This window comes from Cuculus canorus, chromosome 14, assembly GCF_017976375.1.
Source record: "Cuculus canorus isolate bCucCan1 chromosome 14, bCucCan1.pri, whole genome shotgun sequence".
Classification (NCBI taxonomy): domain Eukaryota; kingdom Metazoa; phylum Chordata; class Aves; order Cuculiformes; family Cuculidae; genus Cuculus; species Cuculus canorus.
This window is the reverse complement of record NC_071414.1, coordinates 19,536,289-19,563,494: the sequence shown is the minus strand read 5'-3', so window position 1 is coordinate 19,563,494 and position 27,206 is coordinate 19,536,289. Positions and strand designations below refer to the sequence as shown.

Below are 27,206 nucleotides of genomic sequence, written 5' to 3'. Positions count from 1 at the left end.
AGGGGAGGAGACAGAGGCAGAGCACGCAGCATCCAACGGAAATAAAACTCTAGCTGCCACATGCCCTTCTCGCTCTAGAACACCGCTCACTGAGGCAAACAGCATAACAAAAATGCTGCATTTTCCCAGCCGCTAAAAGTGGCAAATAAAGGCTGACATGGGCCTCGGAGAGTGCCATGGTTAATATTTATGAATGCCTTTCAAGAGCAGCTAACACAGAGCCATGATAATAAATGTGACTGTATCAACCTCAGCACAGCATCTTAACACATCTGCGCTCCACTTTAAAGCCTCACCTCTGTTTTAATACGGTAACAGACCCCACTCTTCTGGGTATTACCTAACTCTAAAGTGAGTTCAGAAAAGCCCCCTCTCCCATTCTGTTTGTGCTTTCCCAAACCCCCCGGTCTAACCCTTCCTAGGATGAGCCAAAGGCACTTTAAAAGAAATGGAATCACCCCGGAAACCTGCATCCTCCAGAGAGACACCAGCAGAGGCAGAACGAATGAGAGAAGAGCAGAGGGGGAAAACAGTGATTAAAGAGGTCTAGTGACTAAAATAACACTGCACACAGGGTCGCTTACTGATGTAAACAAGGCAGTTATTCCAGAAAGCTGGAAACCTGAGGAGCATAGGAGGGAATCCACCACACAGAGCGAGAGAGCCTGAAGCTCCCCGCGGCCGCACAGCATCGCTCCACCGCCCAGTGCTGGGCTGTATAGCACAGGGCATTAATTACAGTCACTGAGTGATCCCATATCCCTCATTCAAGCCCAGGTGCAGAAGCTGCCACAGAGCTCCCTGCCACCGCTCAGCCCACTGCAGGGGGCTTTGGAGTGAGAGCAGAAAACCTGTTTGGTTGGAAAAGTCAGGCAGAGCTGCTCACCCTGCAACCTGGCACAGCCTCTCTGCAGCTGCAGAGCCCTCGTCGGGCTGCCTGCTCCCTGTGTACTCCCTTACCTGGCGGTGTACACCCTCACCAGGCTGCCTGGGTACCCCCTTACCCGGCTGCGTACCCCCTCACTGGGGTGCCTGACCCCGTGCATCGCCTCACGGCGGTTTGTGCTGCCCCTGCATCCCAAACCCACTCCCTCACCCGGGGAAAGCACGCAGAGCGAGCAGGCTGCCCAGGGATGGACTGAGCAGATATCTCGTAGACAGCAACTCCAACCCTGAGGTATCCGTGCCTGACAGCCGACCCTCTGGACAAAGATCAGAAAAGAGGCAGAAAAGGGTTTTCCACACAAGGGTTTTTGAGGCTGGGGAGCCGGGCTGGTTTCTGTGCCGCAGGGTGCCATCCCCAGCCCTGGCTCCGTGCCACTGACTCACAGGGTGACATCCAAAATCCCTTTGTCCCCTTCAGACTCATTTCTGGAGTGGTGGTGTCCTCTGAGTTGTCCTCCCAGAGATTTGCACTTTGCCCACAACGGTCTAGACACACAGTTCATAAATGACTCAGCTTTCTCGTGCTCATAACGTCTGCCCTGGCTCTTAACTTAGATCTGTGCTTCAAGAGTCAAAATCTGGGCGTCAGCCTTGACCTCAGGTCTGCTCTTCCCACACCTCTAGCGTCAGTAAATTCTGTCCTTCCTTCCAACGAGCCCCGTGAGCACTCGCCTGCGCAGGGACTTTATTTCTGCAGAACACCTGAGCCCACCGGCAGCACCTCCCAGAGCAGCTCTCACTGCTGCCCTTTGCATGCCACCACCAGAGACCACGGCTGGACGGCTTCTCCTCCAGAGCTGTCCTCAGGCACCCCCAGCACTGCTCAGGGACAACCGCTGGTGCCCAGTGCTGCCTGCGCCCTTCCCCACCCAGCTCAGTCCTCCTCCACCCATGGGTTGCTCTGCATGGACAGGGTGGCAGGGCTGCGCACAGTCTTCTCCTGGCACTGCAAGACAGTTCTCCTCTACCCCACTGGAGCCCATCCCTGGGTCCTGCGGGACACCCCGAGGTGGAGCGCAGTCCTGGTGGTGGCCCGTGCAAGGCGCATGGTTGCCCTCGCGGGCTCACAGCCAGCATCCAGCCCAGGGTCTGCAGGCAGGCAGCTCGCCCAGCCTGCAAGCCAAGCGTCCAGGCAGGGTCACCCTCATTTGCTCAGAGTGGCCCCCAAGCTGTGCGCTGAGCCTGTCTGACCTGTGCTCGGGTGACGGAGAACAAAAGCAGGAACCCTGAGCGAGCGGCTCCGCTGTTTGCTCTGGTCCCGCACAGTCTGGGCGGACAGGAGGGGGAGATCTTTACCATGACAAATCCAGTCCGCACACCAGAAGATGAACTCCAGATACAAGCTGTTCGCTTACACCAGAGGCACTTTACACACCGTAAAAATTGGGTACATTTTCCACTGAAATTTCCACCTCCTTTTATATCCAAGTTTCAATTGTTGGTCAGATCTTGGACATAAAAGATACAAGTATTCAGCATCAAGTGAAAAGCCATCCCTTCCACTTCCTTACTGTTCCCTTTGTGGTGGGGTCTTCTAAAAAGCTTCCACCTGATGGGAAGAGTTTACAAACTGCCACACTATCAAGGAAGGGTTGTAGCTCACACTTAACCTGGTGCAGATGCGATGCTGCATGGGTGCCACACGAATCGCAGTGAATGGTGCAGGCAGCCGGGGGATGCTCGTTACTCCCTGAGGACCCCAACACAGGGGTGAATCCACGGCTCCCAAGTAAGAAAAAAAATAAAAAACCCATTGGGGTCCCAGCATCCCTGGCTAAGCTGACAGGGACGGCAGCTGTTCATTCCCAAACCACGGAGCTGGCACAGAGGTTCGGTCTCATCCATCATTGCTCTCCCTGACAGCTACTGCGCACCCAGGGCTGCTGCGAGCGGCTGCCTTCGGGTGCTGAGCTGGAGCTCTGCCTCGGGGCTCGCTGCCCGGCTCCTGCAGACCCCAGTGAGCACCTGGCAGTGGTTGCAGGGAAGTTATTGTGTGCGAGCGCGGGATGTTTGTGCCCTGAGACCAGCCGGGTTTCAAAGGGGAAGCTGCATTTACCGGGGAGCGTTTATGTCATCTTTAAAGATTCGGCCAGTCTGAGCCAAGCATCTTATGAGTTGCACTGGGATGGAGACACTTTATAAATCTGTAAAACAACAGCCTTGGCATTCCAAGTCCCTGCAAGACCCACATCACTGCAGTGGGCTCCTGGCGCGCTGTTTGGGGCTGTGAGCCGCGCCCATGCCCAGGCACTGTCGAGGTGCCACAGGGATGACGATGCTCACAACCCGTGAGTTGCGAGGCTGCCTTCTTTATCTCTAAGTTTTTTGGTTTAGTGTGAAGTTTTTTCCTCTTATATGCTCCAGGGCATCTTCCTGCTCCCTGCCATCACTTAGCATCCTCGCTGCATCCCTGTGGGCCAGCCTGACCCCACGGCTCTCCCCATAAACACCGGGCAGGAAAAACATCCATGTGTCTCCAGACTGCCCACTCGGGAGCTGGAAATAAACCGCGTGGGTGTCACCTCCGCGGCCAGCCCGCTGCAAAGCGCTCCGGTACAGCAGCTGAGTCCTCTCAGGTGGTTAAAATTGCAGACTTCTCTCCTGTGATGGAGCTTTTTATGGTGGTTTGTTGTTTACGGAGATGAGAAATGGTAGAAGATCCTTCAAACAAATATCGCCCTGCCTCTGAGGGTGCTGTTATGGAACCCTGCGGCGGCGGCCGAGGCAGGGCACTGTTTTCCTTGGAGCATGTCAGCTCCTGCCTGCTGACGTGCAGCCTGTGGTCGTGCTGCTTTCTTCACCGATGGCATAGGAAGGAAAAATTGGTGCCCACCTCTTCACAGACGCAGGTGCCTCGGAAATACCTCTGTCTGGAACAGAGAGAACCTGAATTAGGGCTGTACTTTCTACCACGGTCTGACACATTCCAGCGTGTGATTCATGCTCTTTTCTAGGCTGGAAATGAGGATGACAAAGGGACAGCCCAGTGTCTGTGACCCCCAGAGCCACCCACTGCCTTCAGCTGAGAACCCCCCAGTTTTTGCCTGAAGATCACGGGTCTATTTGATCTGGCTCTACAGACAGAAGGAGGTGGAGAAACACTGCTTCTCTCACTAGTTTATTCCAGTGGCTGGTTATCCACAGCTAATTATTCTAGTTTTTTTGCTGCCCGTCTCATCTGCACTTTACAAGATTCAGCTTTGAGCTTGTCTTACTCTGATCTTACATTTGAAACCCTCCTTACATGCCCTTGTGCACCACATTTTCATGCTATAAGGCATTTTTTCCAACCCTAAAGTCATGTAGATTAGAAAATTATTGAAGGATTTTCCTGGTAACAGCATTTATTATCTCAAGCTTTTTTTTGCAGTGTTAAGGTATTGAGCAACGGTGTGAGCAGGAAAACACAGTCCGGGCTGTTTACTCAGACAGCTCAGAGGGAAAAACAGGCATTAGCATCCATAGCTGCTGGGTGCTAAATGTAAAATAAGATATCGAGCAGCAGAATTAAGAACTGAATCTTTCCAGGATTCTAACTTAGCAAGACAAGGTCTATACTCCTTATATTAACACCCTGTGCACTTCGAGCTCAGTAAATCAGTGCTGAGCTTATGGCAAACGCAGAAACAAAGTAATTTTCCTTGGAACAACCAAGACTGAGACGATGCTGGAGGAAGTTTGATTTCTGAGGGATGATACGTCTGCTGATGGTTAACCACGAGGATGGATGTGGGGTTTCACTGGGCCTGGAGATGAAACCCTCAATTGCAACATCCTCTGCTGCTTTGGGGAAAGACATGGTACAAAGCCTGAGCCCAAACTCAAATCCCAGATTGGAAGCCAGAGCCAACCCCTTGATTGAGCTTGGCCACCCTTCAGAGGGCCAGCTGCAGGAAGCGTTGCAGCTGCCACCATGTGAAAATTCCTGCTTTTCCCTCTTAATTCAAGCCTCATGACTCATTAGCAATAGCACACTGAGAGTTTGGACCTCTCGGAGTGCTGAGAGAGCTCGTGGCTGAGTGAGAGTGAGCAAGAGAGGCAGCGACCAGGCACTACCTGAAACACAGCCCTCGGCAGGATGTTTTGCTTGGGATGGGACAGGGATCAGCAGGGACTTGTACAACAGGAGAATAAGAGCAGACTCTGGAGTAAGAGCATTGCATAGAGTGACATGTTGAGACTAGAATCTGTCATTTGAGGTCACCTGCTGGTTTTACCAGGCAGAGCTGGTGTGCAAGCAGAGCAAGCAGCCTTGTGTCTGCATCTCCCATACCAAAATGCTCCGAGAGACAGAGGAGAGAGGAGAGCTGGAGAAAAGTGCCCTTAGCCAGAGCAGTAAAACCAAGCCATGAGGAGCCTGCCCATGGCCAGCACTGCCGCCTGTCCGTCCATCTGTCCGTCCGTGGGTGGGTGGGCAGGAGCCGGCGGCCGTGGGGCAGCCACACCTGCAGCGTGAGCCCACACAGCCCGGGCGCTGCTGCTTTGTGGTCTGGCATTTGGCCCAGGGTCCAGCGCAGACACTGGGGTGGGTGGCGGGGGGACGGTGGCATTTGCCACCTTGTGGAGTGTCACCCAGCTAAACCCCTCTGCCTGTCAGGAACCGGGCAGCGGGTCCTGAGCAGGATGTGGATGAGGTGCCCGCTGCAGGGACGCCCCTACGCCTCCGGTTGCTAGGCAGGAGCCAGAGGAAGAGATGCCACCTTACCCGTCCACCACCACGCTGGGGCACGTGGAGCGACCCCTGCCCAGAATGGTTTCCTGCATCATCACGGAACATTTCAGCCTGTAACAACAGATCAGTTTTTACAGCATCCCTTGTGGTTTCTACTCCCTCCACACGATTTGCCCCTGGGAAGCAAAACAGGGAGACCCATGGAGGAGAGGTGCACACAGCCCTGCTCTCAACCCACCCACTGCCCAGCAGCAAATGCCCAAAATAAGGTACCTGCTCCCAGTGTGTCGCTCCTGGGTCCTTCCCTGGCAGCCTTGGCAGCCCGGAGCTCTTCAGGTACCAGAGGTAAGACCGCGAGGATGGTGTAGTTCGTGGCACACGTCAGTGGCTGCTCCCAGCCGCTTCCACGTGTCGGCGCATCTCGGTCAGTGGGAGCGAGGGGCTGCGAGGCAGCGCTGCAGCGAAGCACAGGAGAAGGACAGTGCTGTACCTCGGTCCCATCGTGAGCCTGCAAGGGAGAAAGGGCAGTTGTAAAAGGCAGACAGCGCACACCACCTCCTCAAGGGAAGGGAAAGCCCTCAGTGTTCCTCCATTAATTCCCTTTTATAATTAGGATGCCTGTTGCAATGCTACTGAGGCAGCAGAGGTAGAGGTGCCTTGGGATGCAAGGTGACCCGGTGAACCAGACACTCCCGGCTGTCACCTCCTGCCAGTGCCAGCGTGGTGGCCACAGCCAGGCTCTGGCCCTGGCAGCCCAACCCTGGACCCCCGGTCCTGGCTCAGCCCCTGGTCCCCAGGGAAGAGCTGCAGCTCCAGTGCTGAGCGTGCTGCGATGGAAGCACCTGCCTGTGCTGGACAGACCAGCCTCGTCAATGAAAGCTGTAAATGGTGTCTTAAAATAGAGATGAGCTCTGCCTGGGGAGGGAGGGAGCCAGGGACCATCCTCCACCCCATTCTTTGCTGGAGAAAAGCTTGTGTGATTCTCCATCCACAGTGTTCTTTCCATATAGCAGGTCCCACGCATCTGGCTTGCATTGGGAGTTGGCACTTAAATGCCCACGGGAACCAATGTTCCACAGCCGGCGGTGCTCATGTATGTGTCCATGGTCTTAGTCTGAACACGGACTGGACACTTGGGGCAAGACCTTCCTGGCAAACCTCCTGCTCTCGGGCTGGATTGACTCCTGGAGCTGGAACTGTAATTAAGTTAATCACCAGATTACAGAAGGCCGTGGGTGGGGAGATGGGAAAGGCTGGAAGGTAATTAGAAAGTGGATCATCACTTTGTTTTCCCATCTCCCCATGGATGCTGCCAGTTTGCTGAGATGTTGCACTGGACGTCTCAGCTTAAACAAGAAGCGGGGATACCCCAGCCTCCAGGCCACCCTGAAGTCACGCGTGCCAGCCACTGTGCAGCTGAGCTCTGCAGAGGGATTCCACCCCCAAGATGGGAACACATCCCCCTGGCCCTCTCTGCTGTACAGGAAGATGAGGCAGGAGCTAAACCAGGACTGGGACGGCATCAAATGGACAAATCCACCCCAACCAACCTCATGTCTCTCGAGCGCGGTATGGAGGCAGCCGCAGGCTGGGCAGGGCTGATCGCTGGCACCCATCAGGGTCTGCCGAGGGGCGAAGGGTGCTGGGGAGCTGCACGATGCTCACGGCACCTCCAGGAAGGTGACCATGGGACCAGTGCCCTGAACACACATTTCCCAAGGGCTGGTGGTGGCCCGCTGGTGTAAGGGCATCCCTGGCGGTACAGGATAGTCTCCCTTTACCTGGAGCCAGATGTCCCTCTCTAGTCCACCCATGCATTTTTAAATGCTGCCTTCAAGGGATGGTAGGCAAAAGGGGTTAGAACAGGATGATCTTTAAGGTCCCTTCCAACTCAAACCACTCTATGATTCTCTGGAAGGTTAACCCCTGCTGCAGTTCTTAAGTCAGAACTCCCTTTCCCTTCCTCCTAGGCAGGATGCAGCCTTCTCTGAATCAGTCTCTACCACGATGCTCCTGGTGGTTATCATCAGCCTTTTCTTCAGCAAAGAACTCACTCACTCACTCTTGCCATTAGCGTCACCCACTCAGTAAACTGCTGAAAGGTCCACATATATGCTGTCTGTTTTCTGGGCCACAAATCCAGTATGACCTGACTGGAATGACCGTGTTTTCTGGTGGAGAGCAGGAGACGAGGACAACAGGCATTAGTTAAATTCATTTCTACAGTTTTGGTCACACATTACACCACACAGTCCACTTGCAAAGGGTAAAATCTGACTGATAAATATTTCATTAAGCAGTTAATCACATTGCTAGAGATAAAATCACTTTGCCATAAACACTGACTGGAAACAGGCCAGTGCATTCCGCTGATATGCACTAAATGATCTATTACATATTTAACATTTGCTTTGCCTAATCATTATTAAGTCCTTCTAAGAGGATGCATAGTCCAAAAAACTCGAGCTGTGCCTTGCACTGCCCTTCGGAGGGAAGGCAGCCCCTGCAGGCTGGCTGTGCCGGGAACCCCAGACCCTCTGCCACTCCTGGAGCAACCAGTGCACAACGGAACCTCTTGTCCTTTCCTGGCTAAGGAAATGCATCCCACACAATGGATCTCTAAAAATTATGATAAGTAAAATCCCTGTTTCTCCAAGAGGTGCTTACTCTGCACCCTCAGGCAGCTCCTGGATCACTTGGAAGCTGTAGCTGTCAGGCCAGCGCCAAGCCAGGACGCTTCAGGAATCCCTCAGGACAGGCAAAGTGTGGAGGGAAGCCAGGGTCTGAATTCCCTAAAAATAATCTGCCTGTTGTAACTGCTTTCCATCCCATATGGAGCATCTGTCCGAGTGGGAATGGGTAAAGAGCTCATCAGGAGGTGATGCTGGACTGCTCTGTCCGAGTGGGAATGGGTAAAGAGCTCATCAGGAGGTGAGGCTGCCTGATCACTGCTGAGCTACACACCCTGGAATAAACCCGATTTCTGCTTTGAGAAAATAATGCTTTCCAAAGTGAACCCAACTGCAGTTTCCACTGAACACACCAGAGCCCCATTCAGGAGACAATGATCTCATGAACTGAAGTTAGACCAAACCTTAAAAGACTCTTGGGTGTTGCTGGCATCTCACCTGGTTGGAGTTCTCAGGATGATCTTTATCCGATCAGCTAGGTGACAACTAGGACGAGCCTTTTCATCACCGCTCCCACACGTGTTCTGAAGGGGTGCTTAAAAGAGGCCAGATAGAAGAGTTCTTTTCAATTCTATATAAAGTATTGTATCCAAAGCCAAGGACAATTTTAATGTATTTGAGTCAACCTCCGGTCTTGCTTTAACCCACACTAGGTGAGATCTCTCTGATTTCCACCATATAATAGCCAGGTATGTTATACTTAAAGAAAAAAAGCCACAAACAGCCTGGTCCAAGTGTGACATGGCAATCCAGACATGCAGAAGACTTTTGCACCATTGGTAATCCCCCAAGTTCACAAATCCATGGAATGAGTTGGGCTGGAAGGAACTCAAAGCCCATCCAGTTCCACACCCTGCCATGGGCAGGGACACCTCCCGCTGGATCAGGGGCTCCAAGCCCCATCCAACCTGGCCCGGAACCCCTCCAGGGATGGAGCAGCCACCACTGCTCCGGGCAAACTGGTCCAGGGCCTCCCCACCCTCACAAGAAAACATTTATTCCTAAGATTTCATCTCAATCTTCCCTCCTTCAGCTGAAAACCATTCCCCCTCATCCTGCCCCTGCACTCCCTGATCCAGAGCCCCTCCCCAGCTTTCCTGGAGCCCCTCTCAGTAACGTCAGCATTGATTTTAAAAGAGGAAAGGAACAGAACCTCTCTCCTTTTCCACAGCCCCTAGTTGCACTGTTATTTCGGATCTCACACAGAGTTCGCCTGTTATTGGCAACATAAGCGGCCCTCGATGTTCAGACTCGGATGCTTGCAGAGTTTGGGATTTCACATCAAAGCCACTGGTTTGGCTGCTGCAGCAGAGGCGGTCAGCGATAAACTTTGGAGCTGACTCCAAACTTCTCAGAATTTCACAGCTATTCCAGTCCCACGCCGGGCTCATCTCTCCTTGCTTCTGCAAGGAACATGCACTGCAGTGCTCCAGCCACCAAAGTCTAGTAGGAGTTGGCTGAAATGAACATTGGGGTTTGACTCCACTTCCAAGCCCTTTTTTTCTCTTTAGAAATCTGATTTTGATCTTTTGGGGTTCCGATATCCCTTTCCACAGCCCAGGAAGAAGAGCAAGTGCCCCTGGGCTGCTGGCAGGACCCTGTGCAATCTGTACCTGCAGACAGAGCTGAGGCCACCCCAGTGCCGATGCCCTGGTCCAGCTCCCGATGCAGATGCCATGCATGCTCAGCAGTGCTTTTCTCTTAGGCAGTGCAGCACAGGAAAGCTGTGGGAGCAAAGTGGATGAGTGTGTTACTCAGAGGTGGGAGGAAGGAGGAGAGCACAAACACAGCCGGTCTTGGTCAAACATTATCCAACTTGAGCTCCAACTTACTGTCCTGCTGCAACCTGCAGAGTCAGCTGCTCAGAAGCAGATGACCTCCTCTTGCAGCGGTCTCCTCTTGGAACACTTTTATTTCTCCACAGGGCACCAAATAACTGCTGGAGTGTGGTGTCTCTCAGCTTAGCATCTTGGAGAGAGTTTTCTGTTCTGCTTTGAGCTATTTAATCATTTTGTTGGGCTTCCACCCAAAGAAATAAGGCCCTTTATGTTGTCTTTGGTTCGGGTTCCCTCTCTCACTCTTGCTTTCAATTCCCATAAAAACCTAACATGTTCCTGCCAAAAGTATAATAGTAGGGCCGTGAGTGGTGGTGTGCGTAAAGTACCGACTCCATGGTCATAAAAGTATGAGAACAGTGATAGTATTTAGCAAGGACAGACAACGGGAGTGGAAAATAGTGTTCATTCAGCTTCTCCTGTGGGGTCAAAGGCAGCTGGAGAGCACCAAACACATTCTAAAACCAGCAAAAAGACCTTAAAGGGAACATGTGAAAATGAAGAAGCCTTTCCAGTTGAACTGCTCTGTTAGAACTCTCCATAGATGAACATGCAGACCTTCAGGTGACCCAGGGGAGCATCTCAGCCTGTGCCTCGCTCGCACTGGCTGCAGCCAAAGTTTGCTGAGATCCTGATCTGAACTCTTGACTTTGGGATATTTATTTCTCACTTCTTTCCTTCATCAGTCCAGGAGACTTCTGATTGCCTTTTACCTTCAGATAAAGCTCAAGAAAAGCTTTAGTTCCAGTAAATTACACAATACCATGGATCTGGATTAATGCTCAGTAAAGCACTAAAGCCTTATGTCCCATGATAAACACCTTGAGGGCTTCTGTTCAGGGAAAGCTTGGCTGGCAGTTGGCATTAAAAACTGAACTTCTACAGGAAAAGTATGGTCTCTTGACAGAAAAATAAATTTTGGGACAAAACACTCTGAGAAACACCTGATTTCATCTATCTGACAACTGCGTTAGAAAAAGATGTTGCAGCTACGCTTAGGTAGCTCATCAGCTGCCTTGGAAAGCCTCCAGGAACCATAAAGCTCCTGAGCTGCTGCAGCAGCCATTGCAGGAGACCCGGGCCTGCCTGCGTTACCACCTGCAGCAAGAACTTCCCAAAAACTTGTCTGTGTTGAATGGGGAATCTGTGAACCTTTGCAACTTCTGAACACATGAAGGGAGAGCTCACCAGTGCTGAGACGGACACGGCTTTTGTGCAGTTCGGGAGCACGAGCATCAGCAGAGGCGGCTGCAGAACTTGGTTGGACTCCAGCAAATGGGACTCACCAAACAAGATGAAAACAGATCTGGAGAAAAGGCAATGGGGAAGAGCTTTAAATAATTTGTCCCTGCATTTTGACTTCGGGTTCAGGTGTTGTCTCAGCGATTCAGTATCTCCAGCTGCAGCGGAACGTGGGCTGGCAGGCAGGAGGAGAGAGAAGCTGTTGTGAGCCAACAGCTGCCAGAAAGAACTGGGGATGGCAGGGGATATTTTCTTTCTTCGTGGTTGTGTCTGTTCTGACAGACTCAAGGGAACACATCTGAGAGTAAGGGTTGCAGCCTCTGTCCTTTAACCAGAGCTGGTTGCAACGGCTGGGTGTGTTTTCAGCGCTAGCAATGAAGTCATTCTACGTTTTCCACTTTTAGCATCCCTACTTATGGACATTTTTGTCTGCTGCAGGCTTTTGGGATCCACTCGAAGCAGTAGTTCCTCCTCCTTGCAGCTGCATTTGCAAATTTAAATACATAAGAGTTTACAGCTGAATGTTTGGAGATTATGTGTGTATATATGTGTGTGTGTTTGTATCGCAAAGAGTCACAGTCAATATCTCCCAGGCTGCTCTTTAAGCTCCACAGCAAACCCACTCTGTGCAATATTGGCTCCATCCTAATGCCTGAGTAGCACAACTTGGTGCCAAGCAGACATTTTTACAACCTATAAATAGAGAAAAATATATAAACAGTGACTATATAATACTTCCCGTAATATAGCTATGGGAACACATTACATTTAAAGTCATTTCCTGTATCTACATTTATACCATGCCCGGTCTTTTGCTGTTCTCTCATGAGATGGTGCGTGTTGCTCCTGAGCAGCTGGTATTGTCCCGTGCCCCGTTCTGCATCAGCCAAAGCTTTGCCTTTAGCTTTTAACCACTTCTATTGAGATGCCAGGGAGCACAAACATGGTCTAATTGAGACCCAGAGTTCCTTTTTCCCATCAGCATATGGGTCAACTTCCTGCTTACTGCTCACCCTCCTGCCCCGCTCCTCGCCTCCCGCAGCATCGGCCGTATTCTGATCCTTAGCGAGTGTGCCTTGGCCAGGTGAGGTGCCCCGTGCCAAGGGATGAGGTAACGTTTGCTCTCTGGCGCGCGGTACGTGTTGCAATAACACTCAGAATCGCATTTGGAAGTTGTAATAGTGGAGAGGGTCATTAACCTGGGCTCCCTTCCTGCCTCCTGTGGGTTCCAATCAGACACTGGGTGGTTTTCAACCTTTGTTTTTCAGTGTATAATTTTAGTACCTACGTCAATAGAAAGCAGAAAGAAAACAGAATCTGCAATGATAAAATTAAAAGGACACAGTCCCCACCGCACAGCAAGGAGATGACCCCCCCACACCTCCCACGCCAAGGAACATCACCTTTGGGGCTGTGTCACCGCCAGGGCCATCGTCCACGGTGTGAATCACCTGCCCCGCAGCCAGGCTGGGGACCACCGGGCTCCCTCCCCTCCCTTTAAAGCCTGGCAGCAGCAGCGTGTGCCAAGCACTCAGTGCCGCCCCTGCCATCCCCCACCACGTCTCTTGCAGCCCGTCCGCCGGGAGAGGCTGAGCGATGGCCGAAGGGGAGATCACCACCTTCACTGCCCTGACCGAGAAGTTCAACCTCCCTCTGGGGAACTACAAGAAACCCAAACTCCTCTACTGCAGCAACGGGGGCCACTTCCTACGGATCCTCCCAGATGGCAAAGTGGATGGGACCAGGGACCGAAGTGACCAGCACAGTAAGCAAACACGACGGGGCTTCTTGGCACTCCTCTTTGCTCCTAGGGTTTTATCAGCCTTTATCAGCCAGGAAGTGGGGAGCTGGAGAATATGGGCTTTCTACCAGGCTCTCTTTCCTCCTGGTGGCAAGACACCTTTCCAGGAGTCAGCACACCCCCCAAGCACCTGTATAGCTCGTATGCAGAACCCAGGGCAGCACTATATGTGTGCTATTTCACATCTGCAAAAGCATTAAATCTGAAATTGGTCATCAACTATAATGACAGACAGGCAGACCATGCAGGGCCAAAGTGCTAATTGCAGCACAGCCGGATTACGTAGCAAGCTGGCAGCTGCAATAAAAGGCTGAGAAGCAGCCTCGCGTCCTACGCACTCACAGCCATCACACCGAATTGTATGGCATCTGTGCATTCACTCTGGGTGAGCCAACAGTGGGCTGTGCAAAGGCAACATTTCCCGAAGCGCTGCAGCCGTGCATCCTCGCAGGTGAAGTCAGCAGCTGGAGTGGGAGGTTGGGCCCAGATTCCTCTGCACACAGAAAAGATTTTAGCTGTGTGCTCTGCACACAGCATCCCCTTGCATTTGGGGAACTTCACGCTCCCCCTATGCAACAAATTAAATGCCTGCAGGATGCAAACGCCCAGTAGAGGCAAGAATTAGCTTGGAGAGAGTTTCATTGTGGCTTACAGCTTTAGAAATGCACTCGTGTTACCATTTACTTTTTTAATGAAAATTAGTATAGCTTCCTGTACCCTGCAGCAGTTACAATACATTTTGTGTGTCACAAAGCTTTCAGAGGCCACCAGAGCTGCCATCCGCCGCCGGAATCTCCTCTTGCCCATCCCTGCTCTCTGCAGCTCCAGCCCATGGGGCTTTGGGGACCTGCTCATGCAGCTCCCAACGCTCTTCCCATTTGCACATCCCACTGTCTTTCCAGGAGCATGTTCGTTCTCCGTAATCAGCATAGAAGTTTACCCTCAGAAGCTGGCAGGACTCACTCACCAAAAAGTGATGGTTTTGTAACTGCTGCCATAAAGTGCTGCAGATTGGTTGGTGGAGGGCAAGATTTAGTGTCAAAAATTAATGCTATTATCCTGTACGGTAAGGCAAGGGGCATGTTTGTCCTACTCAGTGGTTGTCTGTGTCACCAAAGGCATTGAGACAGCAACCTGCCAGCAACCCACAAAAGCAGAGCCAAGCCGCGCGGCTGAGGCTCTCTTGCTATGACCGAGCCATGCAAAGCCGTCAGTCGGGAGCCGAGCACCCGGCCCTGACACCAAGAAGCCTCTGGGCTCTCCCTGCTGAGCCCGGCCAGGCCACCAGCAGGGACCGGGGGGCTGCACAGAGCAAAGCCCCAGAAAATCACTCAGACAAAAGAGAAAAGGGCTGTATAAGGACAAAAACACAAAATCCAAGGAATCGGTTGGGGAGCTTTAACCTTTCAGGGTTCTTGCACTTCCAAAATGCTTGAGAGGGTTCTTTAAGCCGATGCCTGAGGAGAGCTGGGTGAGCATGCAGCGAAGCTCCCTGCGGGGCTCTGCGGGCAGTGGGGCTGAGCTCTTGCCCACCAAAACCCAAGAAACCAGAGCTCTTGGTCCTGGGCAGAAACCTCCTGGCACACCATATCCTGACCATTTACTGGAATACAGCTGGGACCTGCCAGGCTCCAAGCTGGTCAGAAAGAAAGGCTGGGGGGAGCCAAGTCTGCCTTAAAAATGCTAAGAAAAATACTTTCTTTTTTTTTAAGCCACATGCGTAGATGTGGCATTCTCCCCTCTAAACTTAACCTTCTGTCTTGTCGTTTTTTTTTTCAATGCAAGGCAGTTTATAGCAGAGTTTTAATTACAAATGCCGTTTCCACTCCACTTGTGCGGCACACGGCAGCGCTGGGATGAGCTCACTGAGGCTGGATAAACACGGCCAGGGCAGGCAGCCTCCAGCCTGGAATAAACCAGGCACACAACCTCTCGCAACCCCCTGCAAGAGGCAGAGGAGGACACCGGCCCAGAGGATCTGCAGAAGACAGGAGGGAGCTCACAGAACCCACAAGGCGGCAGCTGCAGAGGCCGTACAAACTCAACAGGCATCTCTGCAACGCTTTGCCTGAGCTGAGATTTTGCTGGAGTCAGAAGGGGGATGCGGAGACGCCCGCGTGCCCCAGGGAGCTCAGCACAGGTTTGATGACCCAGCGGCAAGGTGACATCTCCTGGGACAGGGAGTGCTAGCGAGGACACCAGTGCCCAGCCCCTGCACCCCAGCCTTGAGTCAACCACCTCACAGTACGGGCGCCACCACACAGCTCAGCCCTTTTCCCCTGACAGAGCAAACCCAGCACCTCGGAGTGAGCATGTGCCCTCCGTCCACCATTCCCCACGGCCGCACCGTGCACACAGGCAGCAAATGCGAGTAGTGCTCCTCGCGTGGCACCCGTTGCGCCCCGGCACCCTCACACCTTGCCGGCTGCTGGCCTGGGGCCGCGTGTTTGGAAACCTCTGCCAGAAAGGAACCTCCTGTAAATGATCTTGTAAACTTGGATATCCGAATGTACAAATATTTACAGAGGAAACTCTGGGGAGGGCTGTGTGCCAGCGGAGCAGCCCTGCCGGCGAGGTACCCTGCCCGCAGCCCTGCCTCTGCGCCTGGCAAACACCGGAGCTGCTCAGCACCACTGCCCGGTGCATGACCTCCCCCGTGGATGCTGCTTACACAGCTGGGACAAGAACCGGCACAGAGCAAGGCAGCTCCATACAGGAAACCTGGGGATGACAGCAGGGAGAGGCCCCTGCGGAGAGATGAGACACAGAACCCCCCCCCGGCTCCTCCAGGGGTCCAGCATCACAGCAGCGTTAGAGCCTGCATTGGTGCTTCGCAAACTGCCTGTGCCCACATGCATTTTGCGCCAGATGGATAGCAAGAATTCATATTTTTATCTTAAATCACCTTGCCAGGGGCAAGCCCCAGCATCGGGGGGATCTCTAAGGAGAACAGAAGAAGTCACACACTCAGCGCCCTTGTTGTCCAGCTCTGCATAAGGGTTCCCTCACTGCATCCGTGGCTGCTGTGGGCTTGTACCATGAAATGAAAACAAAACTTACCAGGACACTGTAGACCCTCGAGGATGAAGCCCATGCTCATTTCCACAAATGGTCTCATTTTCTCTGGTTCTTCCTATTACTTCACAGAAAGAAATATCTGTACAGACCTGTAAAAAAATGCAACAATTGGTGCATGAGCTCCTTCCTCTGGACCTGCCCTTCTCCCTCCATCTGCACCCAGAGACCTTAACGTCCCCATCAGCAGCTGGAAGGCCCTCCTGTCCCCTCTCTCGGAGGCACTTTTTAGGACACTACCATAATTTTTACCTCATTTCTTTTTTCTCCTGGCTGGATTTCTCCTTGGCCACATCCTGGGGCTGCAGCAGTGCATGCAGGGTGGGCTGGGAGCTCACCCGCTGCGGGGTCTGCTGGCTGCCAGCTCCCAGCCTGAACCAGGCAAGCCCCACGACTGTGCATTACTGCAAATCTGCATCCACGCTTGGGTTGGGCTGATGGTTGGACTGATCTTAGAGGTCTTTTCCAACCTTATTGACTCTATGATTCTATCATTTACTGAGCAGGAAATGTTAAAAATTAAGTAGGTGAACAATTACAGCACAGATTTCACCAGGGCAGGGTGAAATTCTGCCATGCCAAGAAGTAACGAGACCTTCCACTCAATCCAAAAAAAACCCGATAAAACAAAATAAATTAAAAAAGAAGGAAGAAGCTGGAGCTCGTGCAATCCATTTATACATCATTCAAACCAACCTAAATATTTCTGTTAGAAATGTCTAAAGGAATAATGTCAGGGAAAAAAGCTGAGTTCAGGGCTCACAGTGCTACAGAGCGAAAGCCCAAAATCTTCTCTCCCCCTCAAATGGCCTCATCCCAATTAATTCATTAAACAAGATCTTCAGCCAGGTTTTAATCATTTTCCAAGACTTCTGTAATTAGGTAAAGTAAAAAAAAAAAGGGATTCACAGGACAAAAATGAGCAACCAGACAAACAGAAAGGTTAATCGGCTGTGATAGGTACAGAAGGGAGGCGGCCCAGACACCCTGACCTGCAGCTGAGCTGCTTTCCTCCCACAGTACAAAACCAAACTGGAGCTTTTTTTTTCCCCCCAGAGTTTCTAGCTGAAGTCCAGGGATGGAAGGCTGGTGTCCAGCAGGCATGAAGCGACTCAGCATCACCACGAATCCATTGCTCCTGCCCAGCCTGTGTGCTGGCAGGCTCAGCTCTTGGTTTAATACCAAATTCACATTAGCACTGCAAACCAGGACAATCTAAGATGTGGCTCACGGCTACCTCCGGATGGTTTTAAGGATGTAGATCAGCCCATTCCATTTCTCCACTACCCGCCCACGACATGCCGGATAACGCCAGCCGCAAGACACTGCCGGATGGGATGCTTTGGATCAGGGGGTTGCAGCGCAGGAATCTGAAGTCTGACCATCCCCGGTTTAGCTCTCAAAATACTTCTTCATATGTCACTCCTTAAGTGTCTTGTCAAAACCACATGAGAAATTTGTAAATTAGAGCCAGAATTAAAACCCCAATCTCCTGTGTCCCATTCCAGTGCCTTAACCAAATGGCTGCCCTTCCTTTGATGTAAAATAAGGAAAAAATTGGTATTCGGTTCCCAAAACACGGCTGTGGGGTTTCTTTGAAGGAGAGGGTACAAGGACACTTTTATTACACGCTCTACTGTTTCTTATAAACTCTTTATAAGCTGGGCTTCGGAACAAAAATACCCTGCTAGCATTCCTAGTAGCTTGGACGTTATCGCTGAGAGCCTTTATTTTTTTCTTTTCCCTGTTTTCCCTTCACTTTCTTGTTGTTGTTCTTTTATTTTTCCTTTCAGTTCAGCTCCAGCTCAGTGCGGAAAGCGTGGGAGAGGTGTATATAAAGAGCACCAAGTCTGGGCAGTACCTGGCGATGGACACCAACGGGCTGCTCTACGGCTCGGTAAGTGGGAGGTTATGTGGGACCAGACACAGAGAGGGTTTGAGGTCTGCAGAAATCTCGTAGCTCTGAGTAATGCAAACCGCAAGCAACAATTAGCCTCTGTTTGTTATTTTGGTAGCTGGCCGGCCACTCTCCATCCGGCTTTATTTTGGGGGGGAAATAAATAAGTAATCAAATAACACCATCTATCGCCCTGCCTCAAATGCTCGGCGGATATTGTATTTCATATCTGGAGCAGCAGCTGCTTCACATCCCCTCGGCAGCTGCCAGCGGGGCCGCGGGAGGGATCCCAGCAGTGCAGGGCTGCTGCACCGCCAGCCCGGCTCTCCCACCCCAGCAGCTTGTCTTGCCCTCCCCTCTGCCACGGACTTGCGAGGCAGTGCTGCAAGAGGAAGCAGCCCCAGGAACGGCCACAGACGCAGAGCAAAGACAGCCCTGCTTTCTCCCTCTCCATTCTGCTCACACTGAGCCCTGTGCCAGAAGAGCAGCAGCACCTGCAACATTCCGGTCCGAGCGGGATCGAGCAAGGCAGGAGCTTTCCCCCCTGTGCCCAGGGCTGTAGGGCACCGAAAATAATCTGGTCTTTGAGAACAGTCCCATTTATAGCAAAGCGTGTGACACATAATCCTGGTCGCAGGCTGCTGAGCCTCCCCACAGAGCTGGTTTGTCCCCTGTGCTCAAGCTCTGACTCACAGAGGCCACCACACAGGTGCTGGCACAGGAGGCAGCACCGGCACCAGCACCGGCTCTGCTACTGCCAAACAAAATACCCAGGTCATGGACAAGTTACTGCAGAGCAGCCCAGGGACTAAGTGAAGGATACTTACCTTTGTGCTTTAAATATGAAGATCTTGCAGGTGGGTCTGGATACCATCCGAAGCAGGGAGTGCCAGGGCAGGGATCTCAGCATCAGGAACACACGTCCTCCTCCCAGAGGCATCACCCCATCTCACTGTCATTACCTGGGTCTCTCTTTCAGCAGTTACTGGGGGAGGAATGCCTGTTCCTTGAAAGAATAGAAGAAAACCATTACAACACGTACACCTCCAAAAAGCACGCAGATAAGAACTGGTTTGTTGGTCTGAAGAAGAACGGGAGCAGCAAGCTGGGGCCACGGACTCACTATGGCCAGAAGGCGATCCTCTTCCTTCCGCTGCCTGTCTCAGCTGACTGAGCCCCATCCCAGGAGCTCAGAGATGACCCGAACCCCAAAACCTAGCTGCCGCCTCCTCCTTTTCCCTCGCGCTCTCTCTTTTTGGCTAGCATGATAGGGCCAAACGTTAGGGCTCCGAGCTTTAGGTGAAGGCTTTACCAAAAACAGACAAAGTAGAGCTCCTTTGCTCTGTGCGAAGCTTTGCAGAAGTGAGGGGAAAAGCCCCAACACCCCCAAGGCCCACCTGCACCCCCGTCTCCCCTGCAGCACGGGGCCACCTCAAACCATGACCGCCCTGCAGCTCCTGGGGACCCACAGAGAACTGTCCCAGGCAGGCACCCAGCAACGAGGCCAAGGGCACCCCAAGGACGCCCCAAATACAAGGGGAATGCACGCTTTTACTGTCCCACGTCCATCTAAGGCAAAACGTCCCAGGATATTCTGCATTAACGTATTTACTCACCTAAGTATGTAGCTTCTAATATACCCTTCAAGCAGTTTCCGAGTGTACCACCAGTCATGTTACCAAGTGGCAGCCTGGTTAAATGCTCACAGACACCCTCCGCATTTTAAACTAAAGCAGCATCAGCCAAAATTCTGAGCTCTAGACACCCGAACCTCCCTTACAACAGGAATACTGCTGTATTTCATGCTAGTATCTGCCGTATGTTATTTGTATTTATTTATTAAGTAAATCTGTCTCTTTGACACTCTGTTCATAAGTAATTCAAGGCACCAAAGCCCCTCGACGTTGTTCCAGTGAGGATGGGGCAGAGCGGGAGAGTCTGGGGTCTGATGTTAGGGTGTGATGGTGCACCAGGCATGGGCTGCATCACAGCAGTGCCTCACACCCTCTCCTCAGGGGGCGTCTCTCACTCCCCCAGCTCAAGAGCAGCTTCTGCCAAATAAGAGCATCATTAGAGCACCACGCTGCCACGCTCTACCCTGGCTCCTCGGGCACCTGCGGATGCCCACAGTGACCGGGCACGAGTTGCACGGGGGCACAGGTCAGCCCAGGCACCCCTGGGGCAAAGCCTTATCACCCAGCACTTCTCCAATTGCTGCTTCCCCAGCAGGGAGTGCATTTTACCTTACAGTGAGTTTCCTCATGAGTAGACAAGCTTGAAGCCTTTAAATACTCCTTTCTGGTGAAATTGCATTAAAAAGTAAACTGGGAACAGGTCTAATTCCATCACACGCATGTGACTCGTCACAGCCCAGCTGTGGCTGCAGGTGAGGTGCACATGGAGATGTGGCACAGGGCTTCCCATCGGAGGGACGGATTCGGCAGCTGAGGAAGCGAAAGCGCAGTAGTCGTCCTCTCACGCAAGGCTGGAGCTGCGGCAGTGCCGCACAGCCTGGCCGGCACCACCTCCATCTGACTGAGATTTCGAGCTGGAAAAAAGTATGCTGGAACAGCAGCAGGACAATAAAGTTTGTTAGTAAATAATACAGCAGGTTATATTTGGTCTTAAATAAAGGTGATTGAGTGACAAAGTGTAAATCTCTCAGGGAGGAGCAGGGTGAAAATGGATCACGGTGCTTCTTCACTCCAAGGCTGAGCTTTGGGATGGGACTGTCACTCCGGTGACAGCACCCAAGCAGGGACGCCCGACTGGGGACCCCGAGGGAGCTGGGGGACCCGTGCCACGGCAGGCGGCACAGCCTGAGCGGACGCTGTGCCCACTGCACAGAGGGATGGCCACAGCCTCTGCACTTTTTATTGTTTCTACAATAATAACCCAAATTTTGCAGTTCTAGCAAACGGTGGGGGGGGAGGGGAAAGAATCCAGGGAAACCAGAATTTGCTGCAGTTCACACGGCTGATAAGGTGAACTTTATCCTCTTCTTCACCCTGGGCCACAAGCTGGGGTGGGGACACACAGAAAGCCTTTGAGCCTCGCTGCTCCTAAACACTTTTCCTAATGCTTCCCTTCCTACAGTCACGTGTATTGGCCCAGGTTTTCCTTATTCAGCCATAAAGGGGAAAATAAAGGCATTTAGATGCAGAACATAACTTAAGGTCATTAAACACGACACTGTTGAAATAACAACTGTGGGTCATTGGTGAAAAGTGCTCCTGTTTGGTTTGGGAAAGATGGATAATCGAATTCATTTTACCTTTATTTTGATATAATAAATCCTTTGAAGCTGCGGAAGGACAGATCTGGCAGAAGCATCACAGCAGCTCAGCAAGGTGAGAATCTTCCCTCGGGTGAGCAGCAGCGTGTTTGAGCTGAACAACGGCGCTGGTGATTCTGTACCACTTTCTGAAGGGAGAACACAAACAGCTTTCCCGTTCACACAACCTGGTGCTGAGCTGGGGCTCTGCCGGCTGCACACACACAGCACCTTCTGGGAACACCATGACAAGGTCTGCAGTGTTCACTAATTAGATACTGCAATCCATTCTCCCCTGTCCATGGGGCACTGCCGGGACCTCTCCCCAGCCGGTGGCTCCTCGCTGCTGCGGCTGCAGGAGGGGCTTCACAGCCACATTCTGTCCCTGAGAAACACAGCTGGGGAAGGTTGTCTGCCCCACAGCGCAGGTTTATCAATTATCTCACCTGATTTACAAATAATAAATGAGCTGAGAGCTCCGACAGCTGATGCACTGAGCTCTTGGAGGGGGCTCTGTGTTAGGCTGGAGAGCTGGAGGGACCTTCCCAACTCTGTGTGACAGAGGGGCTGTCACTGCCTGGGCTCGTGCCAGTTGCTGTGAGCCCAAAGGCGGTGTTTCTGCCCCAGCTTCAGGGCCTTTGCTCTGGGGAGCAGATCGAGTTCCCCCTAACGGCACCCACAGGCTCAGGGTTTGCCCACCTGGGCTCCCCTGCTCACTTCTTCCATTCCTGCCATCAGGGACACGGGACAAGCGCTCCCAGCAAATCCCAGATAAGTCAGCTCTACGTGGGTGGGAGGAATAAAAGGCACTGTGCCCTGCATATTTCTGCAGTGGTAATTAGCCACTAATTACTGCACTTTAGAATTGCTCTGCTAATTACTGTACTCCTGAACTTTTGCACTTGTTGGCTCAGAAATCCTTTTCCCAGCGCTGATAGCATCGAGGTTAATCGCCCTCCCAGGCAAACAGGGAGCTGGCGTGGGAACCGAGGAGCCGTGGTGGGGAAGGAGCGTGCGGCAGCTTCAGCTGCGGAGCCCAGTGGTGCGAGGCCATCACCCACCCATGGGCACCAGCCTGCAGCGCCCACCACCCTCCTCGCACCTACCCATTGCCATGGCCCATTGGTGCTGTTTCTCACCTGGGGAACCACATGGGGATCAAGCTGAAAGGGGATTTCTGCTCCTCCTGGAGGGCTCCTGGATGCCGACTGCTCCTCTTGTCCCTTACATAGCGCAGTGTCTACGCAGCTGCCCGGCTGTAGGGTCTTGCAGGTATCTAATGTGTGCACACTGGATGCTTGAAGGGCACAAATACCCATTTCCAGTTTTCATTTATAATTCTCAGCAGCTAAAAAGGTACATTTTTACTGTATAAAACAAAACATTGCAATTAAAAGAACAAAATAATGCTTACAAAAAAACCTACTCTGCACAGGCACCTTTTCCTCCCGTTCAAAACAAAGTAAGCACAACGGTAGGGTACCTTTGGGTGTTTTCAACACCTTCTTATCACAGGTAAGGCGGCTGATTATCCCTAATCTGGCAAACACCTGTGGTGGTTTTGTGATGTTGACTTGTTTTACACATCTAAGCACACGTAACACAACTCGAAGCCAGTACACAGGATCCCACTATAAAAGGGGAACAAGGGATGATTCAGCAGCTCTCCTGCCACCATAAACCATGCGCGTGCTCTTAATTACCTGAACGGTGAGGTGTAACAACCGCTCTCTGCTCTTGGTGAAGGTGGTTCAGGCTGGGCATGGAGTAGGTGTGTGGCTCCTTGCAACTCTTCAGCCCCCAAGGACTACACCACGGGAATGTCATCGTCATCCTCATCCTCATGAGTGCCCACATCCTACACCTGCAGCACAGGTTTTCAAGGCAGGGGCACCGACTGAATCCCTTCATCTCTACCCTCTGTGCTGCTACAAACGAGTGATTGCTTAAAAGCATTGGGTAGGAGTCGAGAGGTTTGACATTTAAACCAGTACCTGGCAGTGTCCAAATAAGGTCTGCCCAGATCCTGGATTTAAGCTAAAGAGCTGTGGGAGAAAATAAGACAAAAGAAGGACCCAGCCCACTGCAAATATCCCTCGTGCTGCAGCCCTGCAGGGTCTGGCAGTTGGGAAAGACTAAAGATAAGGTTCCAATGGCAAACACAAAGCTGAGACAATGCTGGGGTCTAGGACAACTCTCTGCAGCCAGCTGACTGCAGCCAATTCTCCATGGGACAACTCTACATGGTTAGCCCCATACCCAAACTCTAATGACCCTAACTCTAACCATAACCCTTACCTCCCACATAGAGTTGTCTCACAGAGAGTTGTTCGCTGCAGAGAGTTGGCCATGGAGTTATCCCTTTCCAAGACAGAGTGATGTCGATTGCCAACAGCATCACCACCTTATTTAAACATTGTGGTTGCTTACCGTGTGAAAGGCTGGGTTGCCATTCAACTTGAAAAATGAACAAGTGCATGACCAGGAGACCCAGGTTTCTATTATAATTGAACTGGAAAGTTGGAAAGCTTAATGCTGGATTTAGCCATGCCGTCTTCCAACACCTCATTAGCCACAGGGCATTGCTCTTGTTAGACTTCTGCCGCTCAGCAATCGCCACCACAGGTACACACTTGACGCCCAACTGGGGAAAAATGTCAACACTTCATCTGAAAAATAATCCCCGAGGAAGGCACAGTAATTGCTTTGGACAGATGGACAAGCAAGGCTGACATTCCCCAGAGAAACCGCCCTCGCTTTGGAGAGTTTTGTCCTTAGGGTGAGAGGTGAGGGGAGGAAAAAGAGACTTTAAGATTTAGTAAAATTATTACATAGAATCACACAATGGTTTGGGGTGGAAGGAACCTCAAAGCCCGTCCAGGTCCATTCCTGCCATGGGCAGGGACACCTCCCACTGGATCAGGGGCTCCAAGCCCCATCCAACCTGGCCTGGAACCCCTCCAGGGATGGGGCAGCCACCACTGCTCTGGGCACCCTGGGCCAGGGCCTCCCCACCTGAACAGCAAAACATTTCTGCCTAAGATCTCATCTCAATCTCCCCTCTTTCAGCTCAAAATCGTCCCTCCTCACCTTGTCCCTGCCCTCCCTGATCCAGAGCCCCTCCCCAGCTTTCCTGGAGCCCCTTTCAGCACCAGAAGCTGCTCTGAGGTCTCTCAGGAGCCTTCTGTTCTCCAGCTGAATAACCCCAACTCTCTCAGCCTGTCCTCATAGCAGAGCTGCTCCAGCTCTCGGATCATCTCTGGGGCCTCCTCTGAACCTGTTCCGACAGATCCATGTCTTTCCCAGTGAGCACTGGTGGGCTGTGTGGGGTTACTGGAGCATGTTGGAAGGAAAGAAAAGCAAAAGCTGCTGCGTGAGAGGGTGGATTAGGAAGGCACAGCTGGGGAGGGAAAGAACGGTGGCTTTGGCTGCTTGGTTAAATTTACAGCATTCAAGTCCAGCAGCGGCCGAGGGGCACCCGAAGGGCTGCACTGGAGCATCTTCCGGCTATGACGGAGCACAGTGTCCTGGCAGATCTTGCTGGGGGGGTGAGCTGCAGGACTGCACCCATCATCCCTCCTGAAGATGTGCCAGGAGGAGGGTGGTACAGGGAGGGTGAGAGAGCAGGACTGGCCCAACGCACCGGGGATGCAGCCGAGGAGCACCAGCGGGACGGGGCAGGGGGGGCTCTGGGAAACAAAGAAATGAAGAAAGCACCGAACCCCGCATCGCTGCGCTTCTGCAGAGCGGGAATCGGGCTTTTCCCTGCGCAAACGCCGCCGGGTCGGTGTCCCCGTGCCGGGATGCCCGGGAGATGGCGGTGCGGAGGCGCCGCGGAGCCAACCTCTGGCTCAGCATCTGGCGGACAAACGGAGCCCGAGGGGCCGCGCTCCCCGCCAGCCGCGACGGAGGCTTCGGTCACTCATCCCACAGAGCGGCTTCTCCCTCCGCTCCCTCCACCCCAGAGCGCTGCTGCGCCCCCGAGACAGTGCACAGCCCCAAACGCCACAACAGCCGAAGCGAAGCAGCCTGAAATCATCTGTTATTATGGGAACTGATGGGAATCCAAGCAAAAGGACGGCTTGGGTTTCTGCCGCTTTCCTGCGGCTGGCAGTTCGGGAAGGCCGCCAGAGGGGACACACCCCCCCCCCCCCGGGGCGGGCGAGGCTGCGGGGTGGCACCTTGGCGGGTGCCGGGGCCACTGCTGCCACGACGCCGCGGAGCTTTGTCCCCTCAAGGGCTCCTGCAAGGCCCGAGGGAGCCCGAGCCAGGCTGCTGGCCATGCTCAGCCCCACAGCGCGCCCCCACCCTGCAGACACCCCACCCCCAGCACCCCAGGCCTCCCTCAGCCCTCCCTGAGCGCAGGTGCCATGGCCCGGGCCAAACCGTCTCATGAGGTGCTCAATGAAATAAGCTCGTTGGACAGCACATCTATTGCCCCGCGTTCCACAACTGCGTTTTTAGAGCCACTACCCGCAGCTCTCCGGGTCTATGGAGGGAGTTGGGGTAAATCTCTGATCAGGACACTGAGTCAGAAGTCAGTTAAAGAGGAGCAAATTCCATAGGGAAGGCCATGTTAGGAAGAATGTGGGAATTTGCCTGAGCACGGCCCGGCAACCCCCTGCCTGAAAGCATCGCCACGGATGGTGCAGGCTGCGCTGTTTCTATGCACGTGCGGCAATTTGTTGTGGCTACTGAGGGCAGCTTGTGGCAACTGCTAATCCCAGCTCTCGGGTCAAGCCCCCCAGGAGGAGGGAGAGGACCCTGCTCCCAGCCCTCGCTCCTCCAGAGACACTGAGCATCAGGAAGCTGCAACTTAAACCTCAGTGTAATCCCCACACAAAGAGGTGGTCACTGGTAATGGGTTTACCTGCTTAATTCTCCCCGGCCGTTCCTGGCTCTCAGGGTTATCCCTTCCCCACTAACTCTGTGCTGCAGGAAACTCTGCTTCCCACATTAAGCAGATTGTCTGCAGCAGTACAGGCAAATGCATTTATCATGCTGAATTCCCGAGCCATTACACCGTGGTGTTTCCGGGATATGAATCCTCTGTCATTCACATCCTCCCCTGCCCTGTTTCCGGAGCTGGACCGAGATGCATTTATCACCGGAGGCACAGAGCATCTTCACCCTCTGCTCGCTCCTGCGTCTCTCCGTCTGGGACCATCTGCTGGCGCCACAAAAGTCACAGAGGAGTCCTGGTGCACGCGCTGACCACCAAAACACCTCCAACGCCCATGCTTGGGCTCACCTTTGCCTCACACAGCCCTGCAGCAGGGGCTCCCGGGTGGTGGGTACACTTGGGACCAGCTCAAACCATTTCCCAAATTTACTGCTTCTCTGCAGAAATTATCCCAACATGGAATTCCTCCTTTTGCAGGATAGGAGCTGGGAAGGAAGGTGGGTGGGCACCTGTACCTACACATACCAAAAGAGCCAATCTCTGCAAAGTGCCTCAATTAAAAATGTTTCTAGACTCAAATTAGCAAACACTGGACTAATTCTGGAAGGAAAGGCCTTGTTACAGTCCCACGGGGCAGGTTGCTGCTCCTGGCCATGCCTGCGCAGGGCTCCCGGGGAAGCAGAGCTCACACCACTGCATCTGCTATCTCAGATGCTCCCATGGCAGTTTCTGTGGATCCATCTGGATTCTATTAGAAAAACACTTCGGGCCCAGGGAGGCTCCTGGCAGGAGGCTCCTTCCTCACTTGCCCTGTCCTGGATCCCCGAGGCCAAGGAACCGCAATGCCAGCGGGCACAGAGCAGCGAGCAGCC

General features: G+C 52.8%; 3 protein-coding genes across 8 annotated transcripts in view; 1 reads left to right on the top strand and 2 right to left on the bottom strand.

Annotated features, from left to right (window-relative positions):
- The window catches only part of FGF1 (fibroblast growth factor 1), a 29,478-nt gene extending 9,071 nt beyond the window's left edge, over nucleotides 1-20,407 (top strand). For 2 of the 4 annotated variants that reach the window (XM_009562239.2, XM_054079758.1), the window contains 3 exons: nucleotides 12,956-13,149; nucleotides 18,054-18,157; nucleotides 19,137-20,407. In XM_009562239.2, the coding sequence (XP_009560534.1) occupies nucleotides 12,981-13,149; nucleotides 18,054-18,157; nucleotides 19,137-19,331 (468 nt within the window). In that variant the 5' untranslated portion in view covers nucleotides 12,956-12,980 and the 3' untranslated portion in view covers nucleotides 19,332-20,407. Of the gene's footprint in view, nucleotides 1-6,933; nucleotides 7,111-7,587; nucleotides 8,499-12,955; nucleotides 13,150-18,053; nucleotides 18,158-19,136 lie in introns of those variants that run through there. The other 2 variants (XM_054079759.1, XM_054079757.1) reach the window with 2 other exon arrangements.
- The window catches only part of ARHGAP26 (Rho GTPase activating protein 26), a 200,940-nt gene extending 175,489 nt beyond the window's left edge, over nucleotides 1-25,451 (bottom strand). Inside the window, exon 1 of the mRNA XM_054079751.1 lies at nucleotides 25,448-25,451. The gene's annotated coding sequence lies outside the window, so the exon portion shown is untranslated. The remainder of the gene's footprint in view (nucleotides 1-25,447) is intronic.
- Nucleotides 823-20,539, bottom strand: LOC128853631 (uncharacterized). 3 transcript variants are annotated; one of them, XR_008452249.1, is made up of 9 exons: nucleotides 20,401-20,539; nucleotides 18,985-19,163; nucleotides 17,498-17,694; nucleotides 16,246-16,352; nucleotides 12,398-12,668; nucleotides 11,331-11,448; nucleotides 9,461-10,031; nucleotides 5,891-6,125; nucleotides 823-3,815 (listed from the first exon to the last, which is right to left on the bottom strand). XR_008452249.1 is itself a non-coding variant. In XM_054079754.1 (8 exons), exons 5-8 carry the CDS (start codon nucleotides 12,577-12,579, stop codon nucleotides 6,043-6,045), a joined length of 954 nt encoding a protein of 317 aa, XP_053935729.1. In that variant the 5' UTR covers nucleotides 12,580-12,668; nucleotides 16,246-16,352; nucleotides 17,498-17,694; nucleotides 18,985-19,163; nucleotides 20,401-20,539; the 3' UTR covers nucleotides 5,544-6,042. The 3 variants fall into 3 exon arrangements, 1 of the variants encoding a protein (XP_053935729.1); XR_008452250.1 differs by lacking the exon at nucleotides 17,498-17,694; XM_054079754.1 differs by lacking the exon at nucleotides 823-3,815 and having other exon boundaries at nucleotides 5,544-6,125.
- Nucleotides 25,452-27,206: the final 1,755 nt, after the last annotated feature.

Excerpts from the sequence above, each read along its gene's own strand:
- LOC128853631 (XM_054079754.1), bottom strand. The coding sequence starts at position 12,579 with ATGACCCTCTCCACTATTACAACTTCCAAATGCGATTCTGAGTGTTAT. Across the intron at positions 11,449-12,397 it reads GCGAGGAGCGGGGCAGGAGG|ATCTGTTTTCATCTTGTTTG; the intron begins GTGAGCAGTAAG and ends CCTTTTCTCCAG. Across the intron at positions 6,126-9,460 it reads GGCTGTGGAAAAGGAGAGAG|GCTCACGATGGGACCGAGGT; the intron begins GTTCTGTTCCTT and ends TCTCCCTTGCAG.